Source organism: Suricata suricatta, chromosome 5, assembly GCF_006229205.1.
Source record: "Suricata suricatta isolate VVHF042 chromosome 5, meerkat_22Aug2017_6uvM2_HiC, whole genome shotgun sequence".
NCBI lineage: Eukaryota > Metazoa > Chordata > Mammalia > Carnivora > Herpestidae > Suricata > Suricata suricatta.
In genome coordinates, this window is record NC_043704.1 from 81,598,231 (window position 1) to 81,625,427 (window position 27,197).

General features: G+C 37.2%; 1 protein-coding gene across 3 annotated transcripts in view; it reads right to left on the bottom strand.

Annotated features, from left to right (window-relative positions):
* Positions 1-27,197, bottom strand: part of VPS8 (VPS8 subunit of CORVET complex) — a 238,633-nt gene that overhangs the window by 56,076 nt on the left and 155,360 nt on the right. For all 3 annotated transcript variants that reach the window (XM_029939720.1, XM_029939718.1, XM_029939719.1), the window contains 5 exons: positions 22,889-22,978; positions 19,318-19,360; positions 14,518-14,621; positions 9,341-9,422; positions 8,956-9,038 (listed from right to left, as the gene is read on the bottom strand). In XM_029939720.1, coding sequence (XP_029795580.1) covers positions 8,956-9,038; positions 9,341-9,422; positions 14,518-14,621; positions 19,318-19,360; positions 22,889-22,978 — 402 coding nt within the window. The remainder of the gene's footprint in view (positions 1-8,955; positions 9,039-9,340; positions 9,423-14,517; positions 14,622-19,317; positions 19,361-22,888; positions 22,979-27,197) is intronic.

Sequence of the window (27,197 nt, forward strand, 5' to 3'; positions counted from 1 at the left end):
ACCCCTCCTGTGACCCTCCTGGCCCTCATCAACTAAATTGCTTCAGTTTAGGAGACAAGATTTCAGTTTCAGAGATTAGTTTCTGGATCCAAGGAGCAGCTTTCAGTTTTTTAAAGCATTTTTCAATAAAGTCACTACTGATCAACAACAGATACCCAGACATACAATCTCCCTTCCACTGCTTTTCCTATGAGGTATGTCAAGTAACTTGTTTAGTATGTATAATCTGGAAAAAACTGAAATGTATGAAACAAAAAAACAAGACACAAAAAACTGAAATCCAGCCACACAGAGATAACCACTGTTGATATTTTGATGCACATTTTTCTAGTCTTGTTTCTGGGAAAGGAGACAAAGAGCAAGAGGGAGAGATGTATTTCTTAGTGTATAAAATTTGAGTGTTTTACATACTTTTATTACATATATCATGAGCAGTTTCCCATATCAAATATTTCATAACAGCTATAGAATATGAATCATGTGAAAATATCATATGTCATTCAACCCTTTTCTACTGCTGGGCAAGTAAGTTTGCCTCCCCTTCCCAACTCCCACTCACAATTCTCAAATGTTGGTAGCTATACATTTTAGTCTAATCCTCTCATTCTTTCCTTAGAGGAGATTTCAAGAGAGGAAATTACAGATTCAAAGAGGATTTTTATGGGTATTGATATATACTGCCAAATTGCTCTACTGCAAAGTTGTATTCTGCAACTTTTATCTCCATTAGCATATTTGCGTGATCATTTTACTGCACCTTTGGCTAGGCTGAGGATTATAATTAAAACCTTGCTAATAAAGAAGTATGTCACTATTACTTTACTCTAATATGAGATTATGTCTGACATAAATTGACTCTCCCATGCCAAAGAGGGGAGCCCAACCATACAGTAATGATGAAAAGAGCTGCTATATATTTAAGTGGGTCGCATATGTCAAGTACAGTACTATGTACTTTATATGTACCATATCATTACATTCCTTCCAGAATATTTATAAATGAAGAAATTCAAGCTCAAGAAGGTTAAGTAAAATTCTCTAAGATCACAAAACTATTATGCAGATAAACTGGGATTTGAACCTAGGTACTTCAGAAACCATGTTTTTAATTAACAGATTATACTGGTCTTCCAAGTATAGACATAAAGACTGATATATTAAATAAGCAACTAATGTTTGCTAGAAAATATAGGTAACATTTCTGGTTACTTCTTAAAGAATGGCAGTTATTAAAGTCTTGGTACATTAAGAGTAATTCTGAGTTTGGATGTTAAGAAAAGAAAATGTTAAGAAGATGTTTTCCTGTAAAACAGGAAAAACACTGGAGAGAGGTTGTGAGATGTGTGAAGAAACTTTGTTTTCCTGCTCTAATACCACAGAGTCTGAGTGTTTGCTTCCTTTTCTCTTCTGGGCTCTGATGACGGCTCTGGAAGAATGGGTGGGTGCAGTTTCTAACCAAGATTGGTTTTCAGTACTTTTAGCTGGGCTAGAGCAGCACAAGATATTAACCTTTTATTAAAAAAACAACTCGGGCCATAGACTCACCAAATAAATTTTTTTTTGCATAAAAACAGATACATATTAATGCTTACGAACTTAGACTCAATCATGCTTTTGGTCAAGCTCTTAATAAATAATCTATTTCTCAAAGTATCAAGAGACAGTGTAATCCCTTTTTATAAAAAATACATATTACAGTATCTAACATACTATTTCATCCAAAACACTAATGTAGCTCTAACACGGAAAAGTCTGTCATTTGTTTGGAGAATAAAAAGGTCTTTAAAAGGTTAAATTCTGGGGAAAGGAAAAAAAATCTTTATAGGTCATGTCTATATTTGTATCAGTACATTTCACTTTAATATGCATAATTTAAAAGCAAAATCATGAAAATTACTTCATGCTGTGACAACATATAAATTATAGAATGCAAAAGGGAGCTCAAGGCTTCTAGCACAGCATGTACACAATCCACTAGCTTCCCAAATTATTTCCCAAAGATGTCAGACTCTTCAGCAATGAATAACTACTGAGGTTTCTCTTCAACTTGCTTTTTAAAAAGTCCTTTAAAAAAAGATATGATGACCACTTACCCCCTATCTTGCTTTCTAGAAACTACTGTAGCACGTATGTGGTTTGTTTTAGAATTAAAATCATTACTAATCAAGCATTACTTTAAAATATGAGTAATGCCCTCAGCAGGTTAGCATATAAATCATTTGTTTGCCTTAATTTCCACAGTAAGACAGTCATAAACAGCTTCTCAGAGCCCCGAAATTACTTTTTGCCACAGAATAAAGATCAATAAAAGCAAGCAAGGAAGGCAGAATATATGCAACATAAATATGGTCCCGTGAAAACACTAACTTATTATCTAATGTTCACAGAAGAAGCCTGCACAACTCGGATGCCAGGCATCAGTCTGAACAAACACTTAGGGTCAAGAAGATCTTTGAGAACCTCTTATCATGAGACTATCTCCTCGGGAAAAACTGTAATTATGTGAGCAACTGCTCATCTAAATAAGTGTCATTCCCTCTCTTCTCTCCAAGGGGCCTGATAAAGGGAGGTGGATGGGAAGTGCATCAGGCTGGTGCTAGGTGTAGGAGACCTACAATGTGGAGTTCGGTCAATGCTCCAGCTATGCCCACTTAGTAAGCGAGTAAACAAAAGAACATCAGCTACTGTGAGTAGTATACTCTTATTGAGAAACGTGGGGATATGGCTACTCCCCCAGCTCAGTGTACACAGAGATCAAAGGGGGTAAAGAACACAAAAGTGATTTATAAAAAGCTTATAATTACCCCAAAATATGAGGTGACAGAGCCAACTAATATTTGTTGAGTATGGACTATGAACATAGAAAATGTTCTAGAAAATATTCTAGTGGAGAAAACTGCATTAAAAACTAGGATGGATAAAAAAATGATAAGGGACAAGTTTAAAAAAAAAACCCAAAACACAAGGACACCTGGGTGGCTCAGTCAGTTAAGTGTCCAACTTTGGCTCAGGTCACGATCTCAGGGTTCATGGGTTTGAGCCTTGCATCGGGCTCTGTGCTGACAGCTCAGAGCCTGGAGCCTGCTTCAGATTCTGTGTTTCCCTCTTGTCTTTGCCCCTCCTCTGTTCATGTTCCGTGTCTTTCAAAAGTAAACATTAAAAAAAAAAATGCCTGAAAACCTAAGAACATAAAAACCCCTATTGGGGTACTTGATAACTTAGATGTAAAGGACAAATACTTTGAAAGACATAATCTACCAAAACCCATACAAGGAGAAATAGATAAACAAGGTCTGTATCTCTTAACCAAACTGAATCCTTAATTAAGAATATTTCAAAACAGAAGGCACCAGACCCACACGGTTTCATTAGTTTATTCTACCAAATATTTAAGGAGAAATACCAATATTCTACAATGTTTCAGAAAACAGAAGAAAACACTTTCTAACTCATTTGATGAGGCCAGCATTACCCGGACAAAATCAGACAATCTCCATCAAAATGCTAGCAAGTTATTTTGTGCATAGAGACAAAGTAATTCTACAGTTTATATGGAAAGGCAAAAACCCCAAAATACCTAACATTAATACTGAAGAAGGAAAAGGTCAGAGGACTGACACTACCTGACTTTCAGATTTACTATGAAGCTACAATAAGACAATATTGTACTGGCAAAAGATGAATTAAATGGATCACTGGAAAAGAACAGAGGACTCAGAAATAATGCCCCATAAATACAGTCAACTGAGTAAAGGCTATTCAGTGAAGAAAGGGACAGTCCATTCAACAAGTGCTGGAACATCTGTACACTCACATTCAGAAAAAGGACTCTAGACACTGACCTTCTCTTTCACAAAAATTAACTCAAAATGGATCACAGACTTAAAAGGTAAAATGCCAAATTTTATAAAACATCTGGCACATGGAGAAACAAATCTAGGTGACCTTGGGTTTGATGATGAGTTTTTAGATACAACACTAAAAGCACAATCCATTAGGGTGCCTGGGTGGCTCAGCTGGTTAAGTGTCTAACTCTTGGTTTAGGTTCTAGTTTAGATCTAAACTCTAGGTTTAGATCTCATGGTTTGTGAGATGGAGCCCTGCACCGGGCTCTGTGCTGACTGTGTGGAGCCTGCTTAGGATTTTCTCTCTGCCCCTTCCCCACTTGTGTGTACACAGACGCATGCTCTCGCTCTCTCTCTCAAAATAAACGTTTTAAAAAATTAATAAAAGCACAATCCATGAAGGAAAAAACTCTGAAAAGCTGGACCTCACTAAAATAAAAAAACCTTCTGCTTCATGAAAAGACCTGTTAAGAGCATGAAAAGACAAGCTACCAACTGGGAGAAATATCTGCAAAACATATGTAACAAAAAACGTATATAAAAAATATAAAAGAACTCTTAAAACTCAACAATAAAAAGAACCTCCAAACCCAACTAAAAAGTGGGCAAAAGATCTGAACAGACACCTCACCAATGGGGACAGAGATGGCAAATGAGCAACATGAAAAGGTGTTCTATGTCACTGTTCATTAGGAAACTGCATATTAAAACAAGGAGAAACCACTATGCACCTATTAGAATGGTTAAAATCCAAAATACTGGATTTATGGACACTTGCTTTATAGCCCAGAGTATGATCTTAGTAGATATTTCGTGCAACTTGAGAACAATGTGTTATAATTGATATGTAAATGTCAACTAGGTCAAAGCAGCTAAAATTGTTCAGCATAAATGTGTTGTCATCTTTTTTTTTGTTCCTCTGCTGTTTTTCTCTGGCTGCTTTTAAGCATCTCTGTTAATCACTGATTTTGAGCAATCATGATGTGCCTGAGAGTTTTTTCTCGTATTGCTCGGGTTTGGGGTTATGTATACATGTGCTAACAGTTCTCCATAAATCTGGAAAATATGCAGCCAGTATTTCTTCAAGTATTTTTTTCTGTTCTGACTCCCTGTTTTTAGGATTCCATATTATTTTGGGCCACTTGAAATTGTCCACAGCTGATACCCTGGTTCATTTTTTTTTTCAATTTATTCTCTATTTTGGATAGTCTGTATTGCTGTGTCTTCAAATTCACTTATGTTTTTTCTGTTTTGGTGTCTTTGTCTGCTAATTCTAATATCCAATGTCCTATCTGGGTTTTACTTTCCAACTTTTTTTTAATACCTTGTAACTTTTGATTCAGTGTCATATGCTGTTGGGACCTAGATACTTTTGTATTCCTAAAAGTGTTTTTAATCTTTGTTTTGGGATGTGGTTAAATTACTTAGAAAGTTTGATCCTTTCAGGTCTTGTTTTAAGATGTGCAAGGCATGGCAGAAGCTATGTGTAGTTTAGGGCTGTTTCCCACTATTGAGTACTTTTGAGTACTTCACCCAATGTTCGGTGAATTATGACATCTTCCTTCTAGTCTTGTTGTTGGCCTTGTGTGAGTACAAATATAATTCCCTCTGATCCTTTCATGTGTTTCTTTCCCTGGCCTCCCTAGTTTCCTGAGATTGTGTACTTACACTTGAGGGCCTTCTATGTATCTCCAGAGTTCTCTTGCCTGGTAGTTGCCTGAAAACTCTGGCCACCTTGGACTCCTGATTCTCAGCTCCATCTCCTCAAAGCGATGAATATAATGGAAAGTGGCTGGGCTACCCTTCCTGAACTATTGCATAAAAAGTCTCTCAAGATATTAAGCTGCGGCAAACACAGGGCTCACTCTGCTTTTTTCTCCCTGCCTCTCAGGTATCAATGACCTTCACTGTCTGATACCTAGTTTTTTAAAACTATTTCATATACTATGTTCAATTTTTTGGTTGTTTCAGGCAAAGTGGAAAAATCGGGCTTCGCACACAAGTGAATTCCTCCATCCTGACCTTTTATCCGCTCTAAAAATACTAAGTACCTATTATATATATGCCAAGTTCTGAGCTAGGTGATGGTGACAAGAGTACAAGCAAAGTATAGTCTTATTCCCAAGGCCCTTCTGTGCTAATGGTAAATAAAAATCAGTAAATAGGGGTGCCTGGCTGGCTTAGTTAAGCTTTCAACTCTTGATATTGGCTCAGATCATGAACTCATGATCATAAGGATGAGCCCCCCATGTGGCTCTGTGCTGAACCTGGGATTCCCTCTCCTTCTCTCTCTGCCCCTCTCCTGTTCTCTCTCTTTCTCAAAATAAATGAACAAACAAACAAAAAAAAAATAAATGGGGAAGTAGACCTGATTCTTAGATGTTTTCTAGAACTCCACTTTTGGCCTCTGCTTTCTTTGCTAATTCACTTCTTCCTAACATTCACTTAGTTTCAAGTACTGAACTACCACTTCTATGTTGACGACTTCCAAGTCCATGTCTCCACTTTTATTTTTTTCTATAAACTCCAGTCTTGTACTCCCCCACTGCTCATTGTTAGTCAAATCACACCAACAAGTTCTTTTTGAATTTCCCTACCTCGAAACATCAAAAAGTCAAGAGAATACTACTAATTCCCAAATTCATCTTTTCCTAGCCATTCTATGCAACCTGATTAATAAACTTTGAGCATCTATTACATTCTAGATATTCCTATGCCTTCAGTCTTGATCCCTTCCAATTTATCCTATATAACATATAGGGTGAATGATCTTTCTAAAGATAAATGTCATTCCGTCATTCCTCTGTGTAAATGCCTTTGATGAAAATCTACAAATTTTAAAATTAAATCCAAAGTCCTACCTTCTGCTTCACAAAGCAATTAAAGGCACAATCCCCGCAAGTCTCTCAAATTTCAGTTCCGTGACTCACCTTTATTCTTGTCCTATGTTCCAAGCATACTTAAACATTTGCAACTCCCCCAAATGTACCATGTTTTACCTCACATTCTTTGTATATATAGTTCACTCTGCTTAGAATAATCCTATCTCCTCCTCCCCCACCTTTAGACTATTTAAGGTTCAGTTCAGACATCTCCTCCTCCAGGAAATCTTCCCAAAATTACCCAGTCTGTTTCAGAGATACTCTTTCTTTCTTTTTTAAAGTTTATTTATTTTGAGAGTGGGAGTGAGCACAAGAGGGGCAGAGAGAGAGAGGGAGAGAGAATCTCAAGTAGGCTCTGCCCTGTCAGCACAGAGCTCGATGTGGGGGTCTAACTCATGAACCATGACATTATGACCTAAGCTGAAACAAGGAGAGATATAGTTTCTGTGATATTCCTTTGCTAAAGATATGCAGAAACTCATCTCATTCTAACTTATTCAAAAAACAAAATTATTGTAAAGATACTGGGCTCTTCTAGGGCAGAAGCTTTCATCTACACAGGAAATGCCCAAACAGGGAAACATATAAGTAATAAACTAATAATTAAACTCCTCAAAAGACCAGGCAGTGAAACAAATGAAAAGCTTATATGACATAATAGGAAAGAGAATAAATTGGGAGGTGAGAGATTTTGGTGGTAGCCTGGGTTCTGTCACTAATGGCAAGCCACATACTAACTCGTCCATACTTCAGGTTCTTCCTAGATCAATGGGAATTTCTGTAGTAGCCCTCTCTACCTCAAGAGGTTGTTGTGAGCTTCAAAGGAGATACTCTTCGTGAAAGCATCTTGAAAAAATTAAAATCTCCATACAAATATAAGGTAGAGTTACTATTACAGTAATCACAAACATGCAAATAAGGAATTTAAAAAAAAACCCATACTCTCCTCATTAATGGGACTAGAAGGCGGCAGGTACTTTTTCTACTACTGAAGGCAGAAATATGGTAAGAATACAGTTAAAATGAATGCCCCACCCCCTCAAAATAAATAAACGAAATGACTGTCAATATAACTCAAAATAAAAGGAAGGTTTTCTAATATGAAAAGCCTTCAAAGTCAGTAGGCTTGAAAAACATATTTTCTAAAATCACATGCTTTTGTCAAGAGAAAATTTGATTTTTATTTATTATAATTTATGTATCATCAAGTGTGGTTAAAGCTCAACATAAAGCAAAATGCATACACTGAGAGAAAAAGCCACTTTTGGCTTTAAGGTTTCATTTTTTTCTAATTTTCTCAATAAAGTATTCCTGCCTTATGAAAAATACTACTTTATATATGATTAAAAACATTATGACTAACGTACTCGAAAGTGGACATAAGAGAAGCAGTCTATATCAAAGAATTACCTAGCACATGAGAAGGATCAAATGAGATAACACATGTGAAGACACATAAGCTGTGATGAGAGACCATGAATGCAGCAGTCTGCATCCACAAGGGCCCGGACACTGAATACCAGATGGAAATGGGGCTTTGCGAGTCTTAAAAGAGAACCGACAGGGACATTCTTTATGGGAGAAAAATCATTTGGAAATTATAAAGACCAATGAATGATATCACAGCATGGCTGGATGTGTGTGTGTGTGTGTGTGTGTCTATGCTGAATAAAATGAAGGAAGACAAAATGGATTCTAAGGATAATTCCTGCTGTTTCCCCAAGAATGTTCAAAGATTTTTTCAAAAAATATATCATACAGTATTTTTAGTGTTCTTTTGAGGATGTTGGGAGCGTTCAGCCCTTTTTGATGAAGAAAATAGGCTGAAATGATGTTTCCTACAAAGGCTTTGGACAGAAAGTCGGCTAGAATCTAGAACAGGGGATGAATCTTGGACATAACATTTTGTACGATGAGTTACAACCAATGATTACAAAATGCCGATATTAACTTCATATGTAAATTATCTTTTTTTTTTAATTTAAAAAGCATAATTAGCTGGAAATAAATGGGGCTTCTCTCCCAGTTAGCACAGGAATAGAAAGCTTGTACAGCTTTCTATTGTACAGCCCTAAGTCAGATAGTTAGCAATGTCAAAAATCAGCTGCATGACTCTTGAAACTCATTTAAACATTAGCGGCATTTGCCTGCCATTTAAACATAACTAAAATATTCATTGAAGTTGATCAACACCGAATTTCCCACCCCTCCTGCCCGCTTTAACTCACCTGTAAGATTCTTTGCAGGATTGATGGAAGGGCAATGAAAGCTGCCATGCTGTTTAGAACTTGCATGGTCAGAGATCTCAGGGCTGTTACAATAATAAAATGTTAATAACAAGGTTAGTTTACAATAAGAGGTTTTAGTTTTTCCTATAAGTCAATGGAAAATAGTGGATTTACCTAGCTTCCTAGAAATTTAACTAACCAGGGCCAGCTGGGTATCTTAAAGCTAACTGTTGATAAGTAACAAAGTTACTATTATACAAGACAAATGACAGAATTGGTGCCACAGAAAAAACTGAATATAAGAGGAGGAGATTAACACTAAAGTAATGATAATTTTCAGCAGATAATAATTGGTGATGGTACAGGCGGACGCCGATGAACCCACCTTCAGGGTGCAGATGAGGTGCAGCTGATGCAGGCAGCTTCTGAGGGGCCATCATTGCCTCCAATAACGGAAACCAGAGTGCCTACAATGTCAGAGGAGACCACAGCGCTCTGTTATTTTAAGATTAACCTCAGCATAGTGTCTTACAGCTTGAAATGTGCCTCTCACATACATTCGTTTGTAAAAATAAATTGGTAAAAGAAAGATGGGACACTTGACTGGGAAGAGAAAGACAGTAAGAAGCAACGACCATAGCTCGAACAGATGTCTTTACCACGTACCCCGGGAAAAATAAGAAAAAAATGAGGTAAGCCAGTCTAGACCGTAGAACTATAATTTCCTGTGTCTCAGGAGAAGGCAGGGTCAGAGGACACAGGGCAGAGTGTCCAGTCCGGTTCTTGCATACTATGCTAGAAAAGCATCACTGACCAAGGCTGAATAACCCTGCGTACCGCAGGAGAGAAGAGAGAGCTGTCCCCTCCACCCCCTCCAGTTCCCTTTGGCGATGTCAAGCAACATAAATGAATAAAGGTTATCCAAAGTTTTCCCTCTCTCAAGCATTATTTTGTATTTCCTTAGTCATCACAGACCAAGAAGTAGAAGTTAACTTTATCAACCACATCAGGAGATAAATCAATAGATCATTTATTTATTCCTATTATGTTAGGTCCTCTATTAAAGGATTTACACAATTTTTTTTTCATTTCAGTCTCCTAAAAGACTTACACAGTTAGCATTACCTTCACTTGAGATAAGAAATTGAAATTTAGAAATTTGCCAAAGATCACACTGTCAGTAAATTGGTGCTCTGATTCCAAATTCGGTGTTTTCCTAAGCCTTGGGAAAAATCATTATAATCAAAAATCAAACTAATACATTTCAAAACTTCAAATTTGGTTTCTTTTTGGATAATCATTTACAACGGCTTTAACTCTACATTTTGGGAGGAACCTATCCCTGCAAACATCTGGGAATCATGAAGGTCAGAGCAGAACAAGAGTGGCTCTCTGAAGCTCTGTAAGTACCGAAGGGAAATGTTCTGCACCCCTGCCACCTGCCACTGTACAAGGCCTATGGCAGCGGAGACAGGGAAGCCCCTTAAGGCAAAGGAGACAGACTGAGGGTCCAGTAACTTTTCCACTGGGTGACCTCCCAACTGAAGAGTTCTACTGAAGAGCTAAGATTTTATACTGATGACTTTACATGTATTCCAGTTCTTAAGATATTGGTTTTAACATACTGTACATTGGAAACTTTTTATTTTATTGAAATCTTAATTTATTTTATCTAGTACTCTGAACTTTTAATCTTGTATTTTATTCTGAGATAGCTTTACTTAGCTTACCTTTTAGCTGCCTACTTTAACCTGTTTTTATAATATCATTTATTTTTGTGTATTTTAATTGTATATGCATAATTTTACCTTGTTTTTTATATTTATTATGTCTATAAACTTGATTTTTAAATTTTCTTATTTATCCAAAGTAGAAGAAACATCTTTGTAAAGATGAGTTGTTGCATGACTATATATGCAGACTGGGGGAAGGAAGGTTGTAGAGGTAATAGCCATGAAATGTGTTCACACCCTACTTCAAGAAGTTATTCTTCTTTAATTAAATCTCCACATGAACCAAACCCTAAGAGCACACAACTAAACCTGCATTCCTTCGTTATGTAATAAACAGCTTTCTTTTCAGGGAATTATATGCATAACAAAGCCAGACTCTTTGTTATATGTATATCAAAGCAGCCCTGTAAGCAGATAAACAAAGATTCAACTTGAGAAAGGACGAATGCCCAACTTCCTACAGTCTGACTTTTAAATACATACTTGTAACATTAAATCTTGTGATGACAACTTTTAGAAAGAGATACTACAAACAGTCCATTATTCAACTTTTGAGTACTTCGAAAGTTCTGGTTAGTTTAGTGTCTATGACCACAGCTTTTGTTCTCCCTCTCTCCAAAACAAAACAAACCCAAAACAAACAAGGCAAGCAACCATTAAAATGCCCCAAACTTAATGTTTTGCTATTACATAAAATCAGTCTATCTAGTATTTTTCAGACACGTAAGAAATTAACATTCAAATATCTTTGTCGTTGCCATAAAACTTGTTCAGAAATGAAGCAGAAACCAGTTGTTGGAGAGTGGGGTCACAAGAGAGTTGGGGTGTGTGTGTGTGTGTGTGTGTGTGTGTCTAAGACCAGGAGAGAGAGACTTTTCTTACAGGCAGCCAGTGAATGATATAATAAGAGCCTTATAGAAGTGAAAATTTCAAAGGATAAGAAGTCTAACATCTAATATCTTTATTAAAACAAATTCCAACTCAGACAAAAAAAAAAAAGAATAAATTTTCCTTTTGCCACATCAAAGGAAGCATTGTTCCTGTCTGATTAAGAGATATAGAGTTCAAATACAGTCAGAAGAATCCCTAAAGTTCTGGAGGCATGGATTTTTATAACTAATTCTACCATTAATATATGTGAATCTGGACATATTTTCAGCTTATGTGAACTTAAACAGCCCTATTTATAAGACATAATTATCCTTTTTGCTTAAATTGTCCATGAAAGGATGCAAGACTATCAAATACATATTGGAGAGGAGATGGGAGGGTTGAAAAGTGAACACAACTTAGAATTAAGTATGTATGAACACAGCTTTAAGAATTCTACCTTATTATGTTTCTCTACCAAATTATAACCATGTCTAGGGGTGCCTGGGTGGCACAGTCGGTTAAGCATCCAGCTTCAGCTCAGGTCATGATCTCACAGTTTGTGGGTTCAAGTGCCACGTCGGGCTCTGTGCTGACAGCTCAGAGCCTGGAGCCTGCTTCAGATTCTGTATCTCTCTCTCTCTCTCTCTGCCCCTCCTCTGCTCACACTGTCTCTCTCTGTCTCTCAAAAATAAATGAAACACATAAAAAAAATTTAAAAAAAAAACAAAACCAAAATATAACCATGTCTAAATACAGCCAGCTAACCAAAAGATAAATGAAAATAAAAACTTTAGGAATGGAAAAATCATGGCAAAGAGGATGGGTGTAAAGCCCATTATCCATTTTAAAAAGATTAAACAATTTATGGGAATTTGGGATACAGAAAAGAATGTGTTATTAGCCTTAATGAGGTAAAATAACATAACTTACTAAAATCAAGAGGGATGGAGAAGAGAGGCTGGAGCAAGCATGAGTTCATACAAATTTCCTTATTGGCTTGGCATCAGAGATATTATAAAAATTAAAAACTAATTATAAACATAATAATTCCAATCTATTGCAGTCAGATTTTTTTAAAACTGTGGTTATATTTATTAAGAGATATTATAGTGCAGAAATATTTTATTTGAAATTCAGAAAGTCCTCGGTTTCATATGAGCTTCCTAAATGAGTTGAATACTCTATTTATTTGTAAAAGTAAGTATTACCTGACCCAATTTTTCTAAAATCATGTTAACATAGGCAGATAAAAAAAAAATATCTAGACTGATGGTCATCATTAAATGATAATGATCATTATTTCTGGGTGATAGGATTTTATAGGGTAATTTTTTTGTAAAGTTTATTTACTTTGAGAGAAAGAGAGCAGGAGCAAGGGAGGGGGAATAGCAGAGAGAGAGAGAGGAGACAAAGAGAATCCCAAGCACACTCAGCACTATTAACACAGAGGCTGACTCACTCAGGGCTCCAACTTCCGAACGAACTGTGAGATCATGACCAGAGCCAAAACCAAGAGTCAGACACTGAACTGACAGAGCCACCCAGGTGCCCTTACAGGGTAATTTTTTTTTTAAAAACATTCTTCCATGTAACTTTCTGTATTGCAGGATTTTTAAAAATTGTAAGTACTGGGGCTCCTGGGTGGCTCAGTTGGCTGAGTGTCCAATTGTGGGTTTTGGTTCAGGTTATGATCTCACAATCTGTTAGTTTGAGTCCCGTGTCAAGCTCTGTGCTGACAGTGTGGAGCCTGGTTGGGATTCTCTCTCTCTCCTCTCTGTCCTTTCCCTGCTTGCACACGAGTTCGCTTGCTCGCTCGCTCTCTTTCTCAAAATAAATAAACCTTAAATATCATATCCCATTAAAAAGGCTTTTTTACTAAAGAAACAAAAATCACATCTACTATGTAAATGTGTTTGTTGGACACAATTTATCTTCTAAAAGGTTTTCAAAATTTATGGCCTCATTAAAAAATCCTCGACAAAAGTGTAAAGTAGAAATTTACCCAACCTATAAAAACAGAAAACAAAAATAAGTTTATTACTTTCATTGTAACACGTATGGCTAAACATACATAAAAATTTTATCCTACTTCCTATTTCAGAAAGCCAGTAAGAGAAAGGAGCTAGGTGGTGTCAAGTCAGAGGCTGCAGCCTGGAGGGGTGGGGCACAGAGGAGTTACAATGCCGATGCCATGATCACACTGTAACCTAACTTCGAAAAACTGCAGCAGAATGTGGCTGTCAAGTCACATCTCGCCCCCTTAGTTTCTGCTTTGCTGCTGTAACTCCCACCGCACAAGGTGCTCAACTACACCTCCTTCCGTGTGTGCTCTTCCTTGCGGCAGTCTGGGATCCGTTACAGGAAGGCTTCCAACCCTGGCTATACAGTGCAATCATGTGGGAAGCTTTAAAGCACACTGACAACTGGGTCCCACTCCACAGACTTTAATTTACTTGATCTGGGGTGCAGCCTCAGTGCTGGGATTTTTCAAAGCCCTCCAAGTGACTGTAATGTGCAGCCAAGGCTGAGAGACTGTATCGCAGCCTTCCCTGACTTGTCCCAGCTTTCTGTATGTCCCTGGAGGGTTTCCTTCCACTTCCTCATGCTCACTTTCCTCCACAGGGGACAGAAGAGATGATAAATGAGGACACGTCCAACAGTATCACTACACAGAATACACAAAATCTCAGTCCAAAGAGAACAAGGACATCTCGTCTTCATGCACCTAAATTCTGCAGCACAGCCAGATCTAGGAAGATAAAGCTTTCTGTGAGGACAAAGAGGACAGGCACTCCTCATAATAACTTTAGGAGGCTTGTACTCTTGGGAGCACTCAAGAGTGATTAAAATCCAGTTGAATTAAACTCAGGTGGCTGAGAGGGCAGGGAATAGAGAATTAATTCCTAGTTTCAGGCCCAAACAGGCTTTTTACAAGCCTACGTAGTCATTCTCCTACCTCTCGTTGCTGCTGGTTCAAATTATGTGAATTTCTCTGGCAAAGGGCAATTGTCTGTACCATGGTATCTTCAACATCCTTCAATGAAAGATCCTCTTTGGCTTCTAGATTCAGAAAAATTGTTAACAACACTTAAGGATATATTACTGATAATCTCAGAGCTTCTGGAAAAAATTAAACAATTTTTTCTTTGCATAGCCCTAGTTTTCCATTATATAATTCTTATATAATACCATTCTGTCTTCCATAAGAATCATGCCAATGCTTAGTAGATTGAAAAGCCGACAATTTAGGGCAACAGTTTTCCATGTAAATATCTGACATTCACAGCACATACAAAGCACATTATACTTAACATTTTAATATGCTTTAGCTATGGAAAAGACCCAATCCTCTGTGGGTTAGTGGAAAGGTTACCTTTCACCTTTCTTGCCCTACCATTTTTTTTCCCCTCAATTTCTTTGTTTCTTTCTTTCTTTATTCTGAGAGAGAGAGCGCGCACATGTGCATGAGCGGGAAGGGGTATCGAGTGAGGTAGAAAGAGAATCCCAAGCAGGCTCTGTGCTGGTGGCACGTGGCACACCAACGTGGGGCTCGAGTTCATGAACTGTGAGATCCGAACCTGAGCAGAAACCACGAGTGGCTTAACCAACTGAGCCAGTCAGGCACCCCTTCCCTCTATTTCTTAAATGTAGGTATAACATGTTAGGCCCTTTCCTTTTCATTTTTCAAGAACTTCAGCACCTCCGATGGTTTCAACTCTCAGGTCCTTGCTAATAACTTCTTTTAAAGTCTATTTATTTTGAGAAAGAGAGAGAGCAAGCACGAATAAGGGAGGGGCAGAGAGAGAGGGGGGAGAGAATCTTAAGCAGGCTCTGCACTGACAGAATGCAAATGACAGTGCAGAACTCACAAATCCTGAGATCATGACCTGAGCCGAAATCAAGAGTCAAACGCTAAGGTGACTAAGTCACCTAGGCGCCCCACTAATAACTATTGAACACACACCTCTAGCCCTTACTCTTTCATAATCTTCAGGGAGAATTTTTGACAGACTATATCTTAATTGATGACTGGAAGCACCTTGAACTTATATGTGCAAAACCCAACCCATTTTTCTCACTTCAAATCTGCTCTTCCCCCTTCCCAAACTAAATTAATGAAACCATCATGTCTAGGTCAGTTTATAAATCTCCGTCATCTCTGATGCTCCACTCCCCTTCACCCACATGTCCAAATAAATTGCCACTTCGGCTGATTCTACTTTTGTGCCCTCACATGCCCATGAGGTCTGCCTTGTAGCTCTCTTCACTACTGCAAGAGCCTCTTAAACTTCAGATTTCCAAATCTTGCTTTCCTCATTCTCTTTTATACTGTCACAGTCAAACACATCAGTTCTATCCACAAAAATTATTAAAGACTTCAAATTTTTAAAAACAGAACATAAGCAAACGTCTGATGCTAGGTAAACACAGTAATCCTCTGGCTCAGGTTCTCGCCCTCTATGCTCTTACGTCGCTAGCTCTTGCTGCTGAGGCTCCTGGCTGGCACTTTCATACTCATCTTCAAGTTTCATATTCAAACTTCTATTCACCATTCCAGTCTTACTTGAAAGGGCATGTCTTCCACAAAGTGTCTTTGATTCATCAGTTACAAACCATTCCCTAATTTTCACAATTCTTTGCCACTCTCACTGTACCTCTTTTATAATTCTTGGTTCTTCCAGCATTCGAAGTTTCCATTTACATATCTGTTTCCCTCACAAGACTCTAATTCTTTGGATGACGGCTCTGTTTTAGCCATCTGTGTATAACCCACAGGAACTAGCACAATGGCTTGCAATTAGCAAATCCTCCAAGATTCTTAAGCACATAGAAAAATATTAAATCTCAAAGTAAATAGTGGACATGAGACCATTACTGGGAAATTTATCTTCACTAAAATTCAAAGAACTAGCTTCTCTATACATATCACTTGCAAATCATTGTAGTGATTTTAGGGAAACATTCTTCTTACCTTTCCCTCAATCGTTCATGTAATGCCTGCAAAAATTATTAACAGGAAAAATATCATAAATGCAATAAATCTCACATAATCTGACTGAACAGAGACTGGCAGTACAAAAATAATTATCAAATGTTTAGCTGAACTAAAGATGGAAAAATCACTCAACTGTATGCTGAGGTTCAAAAAGATTCAGTATAAATGCCAAATGACCCCACTACAAAACAGACCCTATCACCTAGGACCTAACCATAAAGAATACAGATAAGTAGGTAATTTATAAAGAATTAGGGTAAAGGTGTGTGGGCCATGGGCTTCAAGAAATGTGCTGATGTGTTAAAACAGATAGGACAATCTAAAAATCACCTATCAAATGAACTTTAGAAGAGTTATTTTAAAATTTTCAAGTGATGTGAAAACAAATAATCCAATTCAAAAGTAGGCAAAGGACTTGAATAAATATTTCACCAAAGAAGATACACAAATAAGTAATATGCACATGAAAAATTGCTCTACATCATTAGTCAACAGGGAAATACGACTGAAAACCACAATAAGCTACTACTTTACACACGTGAGGATAGCCACTATCAAGAAAACAGAGAGGTGCGGGCGCCTGGGTGACTCAGTCGGTTAAGCATCTGATTCTTGATATTGGCTGATGTCAGGATCTCAAGAGTGTGCAACTGAGCCCATGTGGGGCTCTGTGCTGACAGCATGGAGCCTGCTCGCGTTCTCTCTCTCTCTCTCTCTCTCTCTCTCTCTCTCTCATTGCCCCTCCCCCACTTGCATTTTCTCTCTCTCAGAATAAACAAACTTTAAAAAAAAACCCAGAAAATAGCAAGTATTGATGAAGACTTAAATAAATTGGACCCCTTGTGCATTGCTAATGGGAATGTAAAATGATGCAGCCACTATAGAAAAAAGGGTAACAGTTGCTCAAAAATTAAAAACAGAATTACTATTCACTCCAGCAATTCCACTTCTGGGTGTATATCCAGAAGAAATGAAAGAAAAAAATACTTGTACACCCATGTTCACAGAAGTATTATTCACAATGGTCAAAAGGTGGAAGCAACTGAAGTGTCCATTGACAGAAGATGAAAAGATACAAAATGTGGTATATACATGAAATAAAGTATCATTCAGCCCTAAAAAGGAATGAGATTCTGACATGTGCTACAACACTGATAAACTGTAAAGACATTATGCTAGGTCAGTAAGCCAGACTTAGAAAAGGGTAAATGCTGTATGATTCTACTTATATAAGTAGAATTTTGTGCCCTCACATGCCCATGAGGTCTGCCTTGTAGCTCTCTTCACCTTGTGTTCACTACTCCAAGAGCCTCTTAAACTTCAGATTTCCAAATCTTGCTTTCCTCATTCTCAACAGGGAAATACGACTGAAAACCACAATAAGCTACTACTTTACACACGTGAGGATAGCCACTATCAAGAAAACAGAGGGGTACGGGCGCCTGGGTATATACATGAAATAAAGTATCATTCAGCCCTAAAAAGGAATGAAATTCTGACATGTGCTACAACACTGATAAACTGTAAAGACATTATGCTAGGTCAGTAAGCCAGACTTAGAAAAGGGTAAATGCTGTATGATTCTACTTATATAAGATTCTGAATCAAACTCACAGGCAGAGTGCCAGGGACTGAGAGGGGGGCAGGGGATGGGAGTTATTGTCTGCTGGGTACAAAATTTAAGTTTGGGAAACTGAGAAACTTCTGGAGATAGATGGTGAGGATGGTTGCTTAACACTTTTTACTTAATGCCACTCAACTGTATATTTACAAATGGTTAAAATGGTAAATTTTGTGTTATGTGTATTTTACCACAATTGAAAAAAGTAAATCTGGTTTCTAAAATGTCTAGGAAAATAGGGGCCCCTGGGTGACTCAGTTGGTTACATGTTGAACTCTTGATTTTGGCTCAGTCATGTTCTCATGGTTCCTTGAGTGTGAGTCAGGCATCAGGTTCTGCTCTGCTCCCACTTGCAGGCTCTCGCACTCTCTCTCAAAAGAAATAAACATTTTTTTAAAACCCACTCAAATGTCTAGAAAAATAATGGGAATTTTTATCTATTTGTGTCAAGGCCATTTAAGGTTCTTTACTGTCAAGTTTTATTGCTTTGTGCTAAAAATCATATAGGGGCACCTGGGTGGCTCAGTCGGTTAAGCGTCCCGCTTTGGCTCAGGTCATGATCTCACAGTTCATGGGTTCAAGTCCTGCATTGGGCTCTGTGCTGACAGCTAGTTCAGAGCCTGGAGCCTGCTACAGATTCTGTATCTCCCTCTCTCTCTCTGACCCTCCCCTGCTCATGCTGTCTGTCTCTCAAAAAAAAAAAAAAAAAAAAAAAAGACATTAAATATAAATAAAAATTATATAAATTCAGTGCAGAAACACTGACCATTACTGATTAGAAGCTCTGATTTGCTATTGGTTAGTACATTACAGTAATATTTAGGACATTAGTTATGCACCTTATTTATATATAACCAAAAATCGGTACAGAAATGTACTAAAAAGAAAAAAAATCAATACCAGTGAAAAGTGCCTACTTTTCTGTACCCTGAACTCAACTGATTGGCATCACAAAGCCACAATGGTTTACATGATTTCCTATTATGAGCTCTTGAAAACAAGCTAAAACTGAGTTCAATGTTAAATAATTTATGCAGATCAATGTAATTATTACTTTAAAAATGCAGTTTGTTAGAAAACATCTTTTAAAAATGGGGTCCGTGGGAAGAACCAGTTGTAAGTTATACTCAGGAACTTACTTTCATCTTGATGTGTTATCTGCTGAAGTTTGCTTTGTAGTCTCTAGGAGGTAAAAACACAAAACAAAACAAAAACACAGGAGGTAAGAGGAATGAGTACATCTAAAGAAACCACAAGGTTATAAAGAATGGCTTCTGACTGTCATTCAGAAGAGAATTCCTGTGTATATAGAAAGCATAGCTAGCAGGACTGGAGGGGACCCAACATACCAAGGGTCACTCATCCTGCCCCAGTCTGCTCCTGTTGTACCGCCATATAGTCATCAGTGACATTCTTGCAGGGTAATTAGGAGTTAGGATTTATCCAAGCTTTGTATAGGGAATAAAATTCATACTGGGCTATAAGAAAAAGGGGTGAGAGAAAATAAAAAAGAACATACAAGACTGTCTCCACAGCAGAGGGTGCAGTCTTGAACGTGACACCTCTGAATATGTAATTGCGGTGTCCACTGCTCTAACCCAATACTAGGATCCTTAGAAAGCATTCACTGATATTCCCAAGGCTTCTTACTACACACTGAGACTGACCTTAATATATCCCTTCTACTCCACATTTGCTCTTTTTCTTGAGGTCCCTTATAGGCTAATAAGGTGAAGCTAAAAATCACACAATTGTCATAAACCACTTCCTCTTATTCCCTCCATACTATATTCAAATGATCCAAAGTTCTCAAATCCAATCCTCTTCCCACTCCACCAGCACCGCTGCCCCCAGCTCAAGCCTCACAGATTCACGCCCGCACTACACAGCGTCGCCGGTGCTCTCAGCTTCCTCCCTAAGACTAATCTCCCCCTTTTCTACCTGCCCCTCATCCTCCTACAGTAACCAGAGCAGACTTAATGAAACAATGTCGTATCAGCTCCTTTGTTTATAAACTTTTAGTTGATCTTGTGTGAACAACAGAGTCGGTCTTAATCCTTTAGGTGTCCTACAAAATCTTCCCCAATCTGCACCCTGCCTTTGCTTCTAGCCTGTCCTTACATTGAGAGTGGAGCCCTCCCTACTAAAGATGCTGGCTGCTCTCCTAGGGGTTCAAATGCCTTTGCACATGATAGTGTTATTCCCTTCAAGGACATCCTGCCTCTCTTGGCCCTATCCATGCCAGGAATACTTTTAATTATCCTTTAAAACTAGATGCATGGTATCTTCAACAAAGAAACAGCAAAGAAAAAAGAGATGTAGGGATAACTTCTATATTAAAAGAGGTTGAGATCCTAACTAAAGCCTCTGTGCAATATTCTTTCTGGCCTGTTCTGTGAGTACACAGCTAGAGAAAAACTAGAAGGCAACAAAGAAATTGTTTTTTTTCCTTTTCTTTCTCTAAACATCTTTTTTTTTTTTTTAATTTAAATTCAAGTTAGTTAACATATAGCATAGTACTGGTTTCAGGACTAGAATTTAGTGTTTCATCATTTCCATATAACACCCAATTCTCATCCCAATAAGTGTCCTTCTTAATGGCCGTCATCCATTTAGCCCATCCCGACACCCACCTCCCCACCAGCAACCCTCAGTTTATTTTCTGTATTCAAGAGTCTCCAATGGTTTGCCTCTCTGTTTTTATCTCATTTTTATTTTCCCTTTGTTATGTTCATTTGTTGTGTTTCTTCAATTCCACCTGCGTGAAATCATATATTTGTCTTTCTCTGACTCATTTAGCTTAGCATAATACACTCTAGCTCCATCTACATTGTTGCACATGGCAAGATTTTATTCTTTTTGGTCACCAAGTATTATTCCATTGTATATATACATACCACATCTTCTTTACCCATTCATTAGTCAATGGACATTTGAGGTTATTGCCTGTATTCTTCTCTAGGATTTTTATGGTTTCCTGTCTCACATTTAGGTCTTTCATTCATTTTGAGTTTACTTTAGAGTATGGTTTAAGAAAGTGGTCAAGTTTCTTTCTTCTGCATGTTGCTGGAAACTTTTTTTTTTTATAAGGAGGATATCCTTAATATGTTCCTTAGCTAAAAAATAATATTTCAAAAACTAACATAATACTTCACACCCATTAGAATGGCTACCAACAAGAAAACAGAAAATAACAAGTGTTGGAGAAGCTGTAAAGAAATTTAAAACTCTTGTGCATTTCTGTCGAGAATGTAAAATGGTGCAGCCACTATGGAAAGCAGTATGGCAGTTCTTTAAAAATTAAAAATAGTATTATTTAATTCAGCAATTCCATTCTGGTTATATACCCAGAATAAATGAAAGGAGGGTCCTGAAGAGATATTTGTACACCCATGTTCATGGCAGTATTATTCACAAAGTTTGAAAGGCAGAAGCAACCCAAGTGTCCACCAATGGATGAATGAATAAACAAAACTAGCATATACATAAAATGGAATACTATTCAGCCTTAAAACTGAACGCAATTCTGACACATGCTACAATATGGGTAAATCTCTAAGAACTTTATAATTAATGTACACGAAAAAGCAAATACTGTGTGATTCCATGTATGTGAGGAAGAGCAGTGAAATTCATAGGGCCGGAAAGAATGGTGGCGGCCAGGGGATGGGGAGAGGGAGGAATGGGAGATTACTGTTTAATGGGCACAGAGTTTTCAGTTTGGAAAGTTGAAAAAGATGGCTGGTGGTGATGATTGCACAAAAATGTGAAAATACCACCAAAATGGTACATTTTTGTTACATGTATTTTATAATGATTTTAAAAATGAATAAAATTTTTTGTGAAAAACTGACAGAACATCAACTGTTGGTGAGAACATGTAGCAACCAAAACTTTATGCATTATTGGAGGGGATGTAAAATGGAATAACCACTTCAGAAAGAGGTCTGATAATATCTTATAAACCTAAACCTATACCTATCCTGTGACCCAGTGATTTTAGTCCTTGGTACTGACTCCAGGAAAATAAAAACAGTTGTGTACAAAAGTGATCATAGTAGCTTTATTCTTAATAGCCCAAAACCAGAAATAGCCCAGGTGTCAATCATTAAGAGAATGGATGAACAGAAATATATTCATACAACTAAATACTATTCAGCAATGAGAGAAACAAACTACTGATACATCTCATAATGCAAAAGAAGAATTAAAGAAGACTACTATTGGAAAGAAGTATTATACAAGACTACTTTTAGAGGACTCCATGAGTGCATCAAATAGGTAAAACTAATTTACAGTGAAAAAAATTAGAAAAATGGTTATCTGTGGGGGAAGAAAGTGGGAATGTCAAGGGGCACGAAGGAACTTTCACTGATGAAGCTAATGTTCTCTATCTTGTTAGGGACTGGGGACATAGGTGTATGAATTTGTCAAAACTCAGTACATGATGCATTTAAGACTTGTACATTTTATTGTATATAGATTTTACCCTAAAAGTATCCCCAAAAGAAATGCTGAGTTCTAGTCATGAAAAAAATAGTGGTAGAATGTAGTACTGTTTCCAACTTACTTTGACACAGAAGAAATTAAGATGGATTGATGAAAACTGACACAATGTTATATGTCAATTATATATCAATAAAAACAAGACAGATCGATAAGTGAAGGGCTAAAGAGAAACACGACAAAGCAAATATAGTAAAATATTACCTTTAGCATTATTAAGAAGGCACCATGAACATCTCCCTTCTTTTCTAATAGATAGGCAGTGACTTCATCAAGCTGATACTTCTGGGTAATCTAGGAAAGAAGAAAAGATACAGACTTTTGTTCACAAACTTGCTTGTGGAGAGGATCTTCTAAGGATAAAAACAGTTATGATAGTAAATAATGAATTCATACCTCATTAGTACATTACTTTCCAGTGTAGTATGAAATAATGGACTTTCTAGTCTTAGAAGTCACCCATCTTGGCATTTCTAACTAAGCCATGTTCATTCACTTTTTTCTTTGCTGGCTTAATTTAAGGTTGTCATTTACCTGAGTATACCCCCTGGAGAAACGGTAACACATACACATAAGTGAGATCTTTTTAAAAAATTTTTCTTAATGTTTATTTATTTTTTTGAGAGATAAAGCAAGAGTGGGGGAGGGGCAAAGAGAGAGGGAGACACAGATTCCAAAGCCGGCTCCAGGCTCTGAGCTGTCAGCACAGAGCCCGACGACGCAGGGCTCAAAGTCACAACCATGAGATCACGACCAGAGTCGAAGTCAGATGCTTAACCGACTAAGCCACCCAGGTGCCCCACACATAAGTGAGATCTTAATAAAAATCAGCAAACCAAGAGTTTCTAATTAGTAAAAAAGAAATACCAAGTAAGCTAAGAAGATAAATGGAACATAATAAGTGTAGAAAATAGTGCTCCTGAAAAGAAACAATAGAGAAACAACAGAGTTTCAACAAACCCCAAAATAGTTTTTGAAAAGACTAATGAAGTAGAATAAAACTTTCTTAGCAGTAAGAAAAAAGAGAGGCACAAATAACATATTAGCATTCAAACAGGTTCAAAGGAGAAAAACATGATCACCTCAATAAATGCAGAAAACAGTGTATGATAAAATGTGGTAACCATTCTTAGCAAAAACAAAATACTCTTGGGGCGCCTGGGTGGCTCAGTAGGTTAAGCATCCGACTTCGGCTAGGTCATGATCTCTCGGTCTGGGCAGTTTAAGCCCCACGTCAGGCTCTGACTCTGTACTGACAGCTCAGAACCTGGAGACTGCTTCAGATTCTGTGTCTTCCTCTCTCTCTGCCCCTCCCCTGCTCATGCAGTCTCTCTCTCTCTCTCTCTCTCTCAAAATAATAAATAAACATTAAAAATATTTTTTAAATCCAAAATATTCTTACCCAAACTAAAAATGGAACTCTCTTAGTTTATTAAACATTACCTATCAAACTAAACTATCAAACTAAAATAAACACCATATTTAATGTAAAATGTTAGACACATTCCCTTTAAAATCAGAAACAAGGCAAGAACACATACTATCACTGTTTCTATTCAGTAATATCCTGGAGCTCTTAGACATCTGATAAGAGTGAGAAAACAGTGTAAATGTAAAAAAAAAAAAAAAAAAAAAAAGAAAAGAAAAGAAAAACTACCATTATTCTTGAGAAATAATACTGTCATTAAAAAATCTAGAAACTATTTGAATGAAGAAAGAATTCAGATTCTTTCTGATACAAAACAATGTATAAAAATTAATAACATACAGCAGCAGCAATCAACAAAGATGTCATTTCAAAAACTTTCCTTCCACACTGTTAACAAAAAGTATAAGTATCTAGAACAAATTTAAGATAACATGTGCAAGAACCGTATATAAAAGTTGCTGAAACCTCATTAAAAAACACACAAAGCTTTTAAAAACACAACCATGTTTCTGAATGTGAAGACTCTGTTGTAAGAGGTCAGTCTTCCCTGAATTAACCTATAAATTCATTGTATGTATTTCATCAAAATGCTGGAAGTTGGTTGTTGGTTTTTTAAAAAAAATTTTAATGTTTATTTATTTTTGAGAGACAGAGCACAAGTGGGGGAGGGCAGAGAGAGGGAAAGACAGAGCATGAGCAGGGGAAGGGCAGAGAGAGAGGGAGACACAGAATCAGCAGCAGGCTCCAGGCTCTAAGCTGTCAGCACAGAGCCCAACATGGGGCTCGAACCCACAAATCGCGAGATCATGACCTGAGCCCAAGTCAGCCATTTAATCTACTGAGCTACCCAGGTGCTCCTGGTTTTTGTTTTTAAAGGAAGCGGACAATATGATACGATATCATATTGATATGATAATTTAATGTGGAATAGTAAGAGCCTAAGAGTAGACATAGTGTTGTAAAGAAAAACAATGAGAAGACTTTTCTTTCAAATAAGAAGCCTTACTGTAAATCTATATTATTTAAAGTATGTGGTAATGGTAAAAGGAAAGACATGACCAAATGAACAGAAGAGATTCCACAAACAGATCCATGTATATCTGGGAGTTCAAGATACAGTAGTGTGGCATTGTGAATCAGTGAGGAAAGGACACCATAAATACCACAAGGACCACTGGTTATACACAGGGGAAAAAAGAATACAGAAATCCCTCCCTTGATCTGTTTACAAAAATAAATTCCAGATGGATTAAAAGCCTAAATGTAAAAAGCTAAGCTATAAAACTCATATAAGAGGATATCTTTTATACCATCAAAGTAGAAAAGGAAGTAAGACTCACATAAAAATTTAAACCTTAAAGGAAAAGACTGATATTAAAATAGAAGTCACTCAAAACCAAATTAAAAAATGTGCCACAACACACTGGAAGAAGGCATCTCCAACACATAAAATCAGAGAAGGATTAGAGACGCAGAAATTAGAATTTCTACAAATCAGTAAGGGCAACAGCTCAGCAGAAAAATGGGCAAATGATATGAACAGATAATTCAGAGGGAAAAAAAACCAAAAAGCCATTAAAAATATGGAAATATGTTCAATGTCATGTGTAACCAATGATACCCATTACACTGGCAAAAACTAAAAGTCTAAAAGTGTAAGGTGCCTGGGTGACTCAGTCGGTTAGGTGTCTGACTCTTGATTTCAGGTCATGATATCACAGTTCGTAAATCTGAGCCCTGCATCAGGCTCTGCATTGAGGGTGCGGATCCTGCTTGGGATTCTCAGTCTCAGTCTCTCTCTCTCTCCCTCTCCCTCCCTCTTTCTATGCCCTTCCCACAACATAAATAAACTTAAAAAAAAAAAAAAGCCTAAAAATGTTAGGAATCAACTAGAATGTGAAAAACAGCAAATACCAAACACCGAGGATGAGAATAGAAACAAACAGGAGATCAACTTGGCAGTAACAGAAAAAGTGGTCTATTGTCTAAGAACTCCACTTCCAGGGAATTACTCAGAGAAACCTCACATGGGCACACAAGATTCACACAGAGATGTATCATGTAGCATTATTTATGATGTAAAGGACTGGAAACCATACAAATGTCTATCAATAGGGAAATAAACTGTGACATACTCATGCAATTGATACTAATTGATCATTAAAATCAACTAATTCTATATGTATAAAAATCGATACATTTAAAAATTTAATTAAAAAAATCAATTTGCAATAGAATATGTTCTATATGACACCATTAATACAAATCCTATAAACACGAAAGACTGTATCATGCATTTTATAGGAAAAGTACAAAACATGGATGGGAAGAATATGCTTCCCATCTTCAGGTAACCTCAGAGGAGAGAGGGGAACGGACAGAAAGCGGATGATTTCTAAAACAAACACCAAAGATATGAAGCCAGTACGTCAAATAAGAACATCTATAAAACAGGGTTGGTGGGTACATAGATATTTCATATTCTGCACATTTCTATATATTTTAAATATTTTACAGTTTAAAAATTTTTAAGTGTGTGAGTAGTTCAGAGATGGCATAGAAAATACAGGTTACTATTTCATCAGGATTGATAATATAGGAAAGGAGATATAATGGTCCAGCTTAAAAGTGTATTTTAAATACTAGCATCTTATAGATTAGAATATATATGTGTGTACATATACACACATGCATGTACATACGTGCACACAGTGATGTTCATCTGGAAATAGGAAGGGACTCAAGGCAATGACCACGTTGAGGCCACGGACTGCCACCGAGCCTGTCTTATGCACAACAGGACTATCTAAGCATCCGTGCCTACAAACAAGAGCCTGGTTTCTCCTTTTGATACATTTATTGTATTCCTTTCTCTAGGCTTGTGTTGGCTAGAACGCCTGTGAAACTTGACTAGAAACAAAGACATGCATTTTTTCTGACTTTCCTAGAATAAAGGGGCAGCAGTTTATTGCAGCAATGTAGAGCATGCACCGTGGAGGCAGACTATTTGGGTTCAATCCCAGAGGCTATGTCATGTTGACTCCTTTTGCTCACGTTTAAACTGGTGAATGATAAGGATGAGTT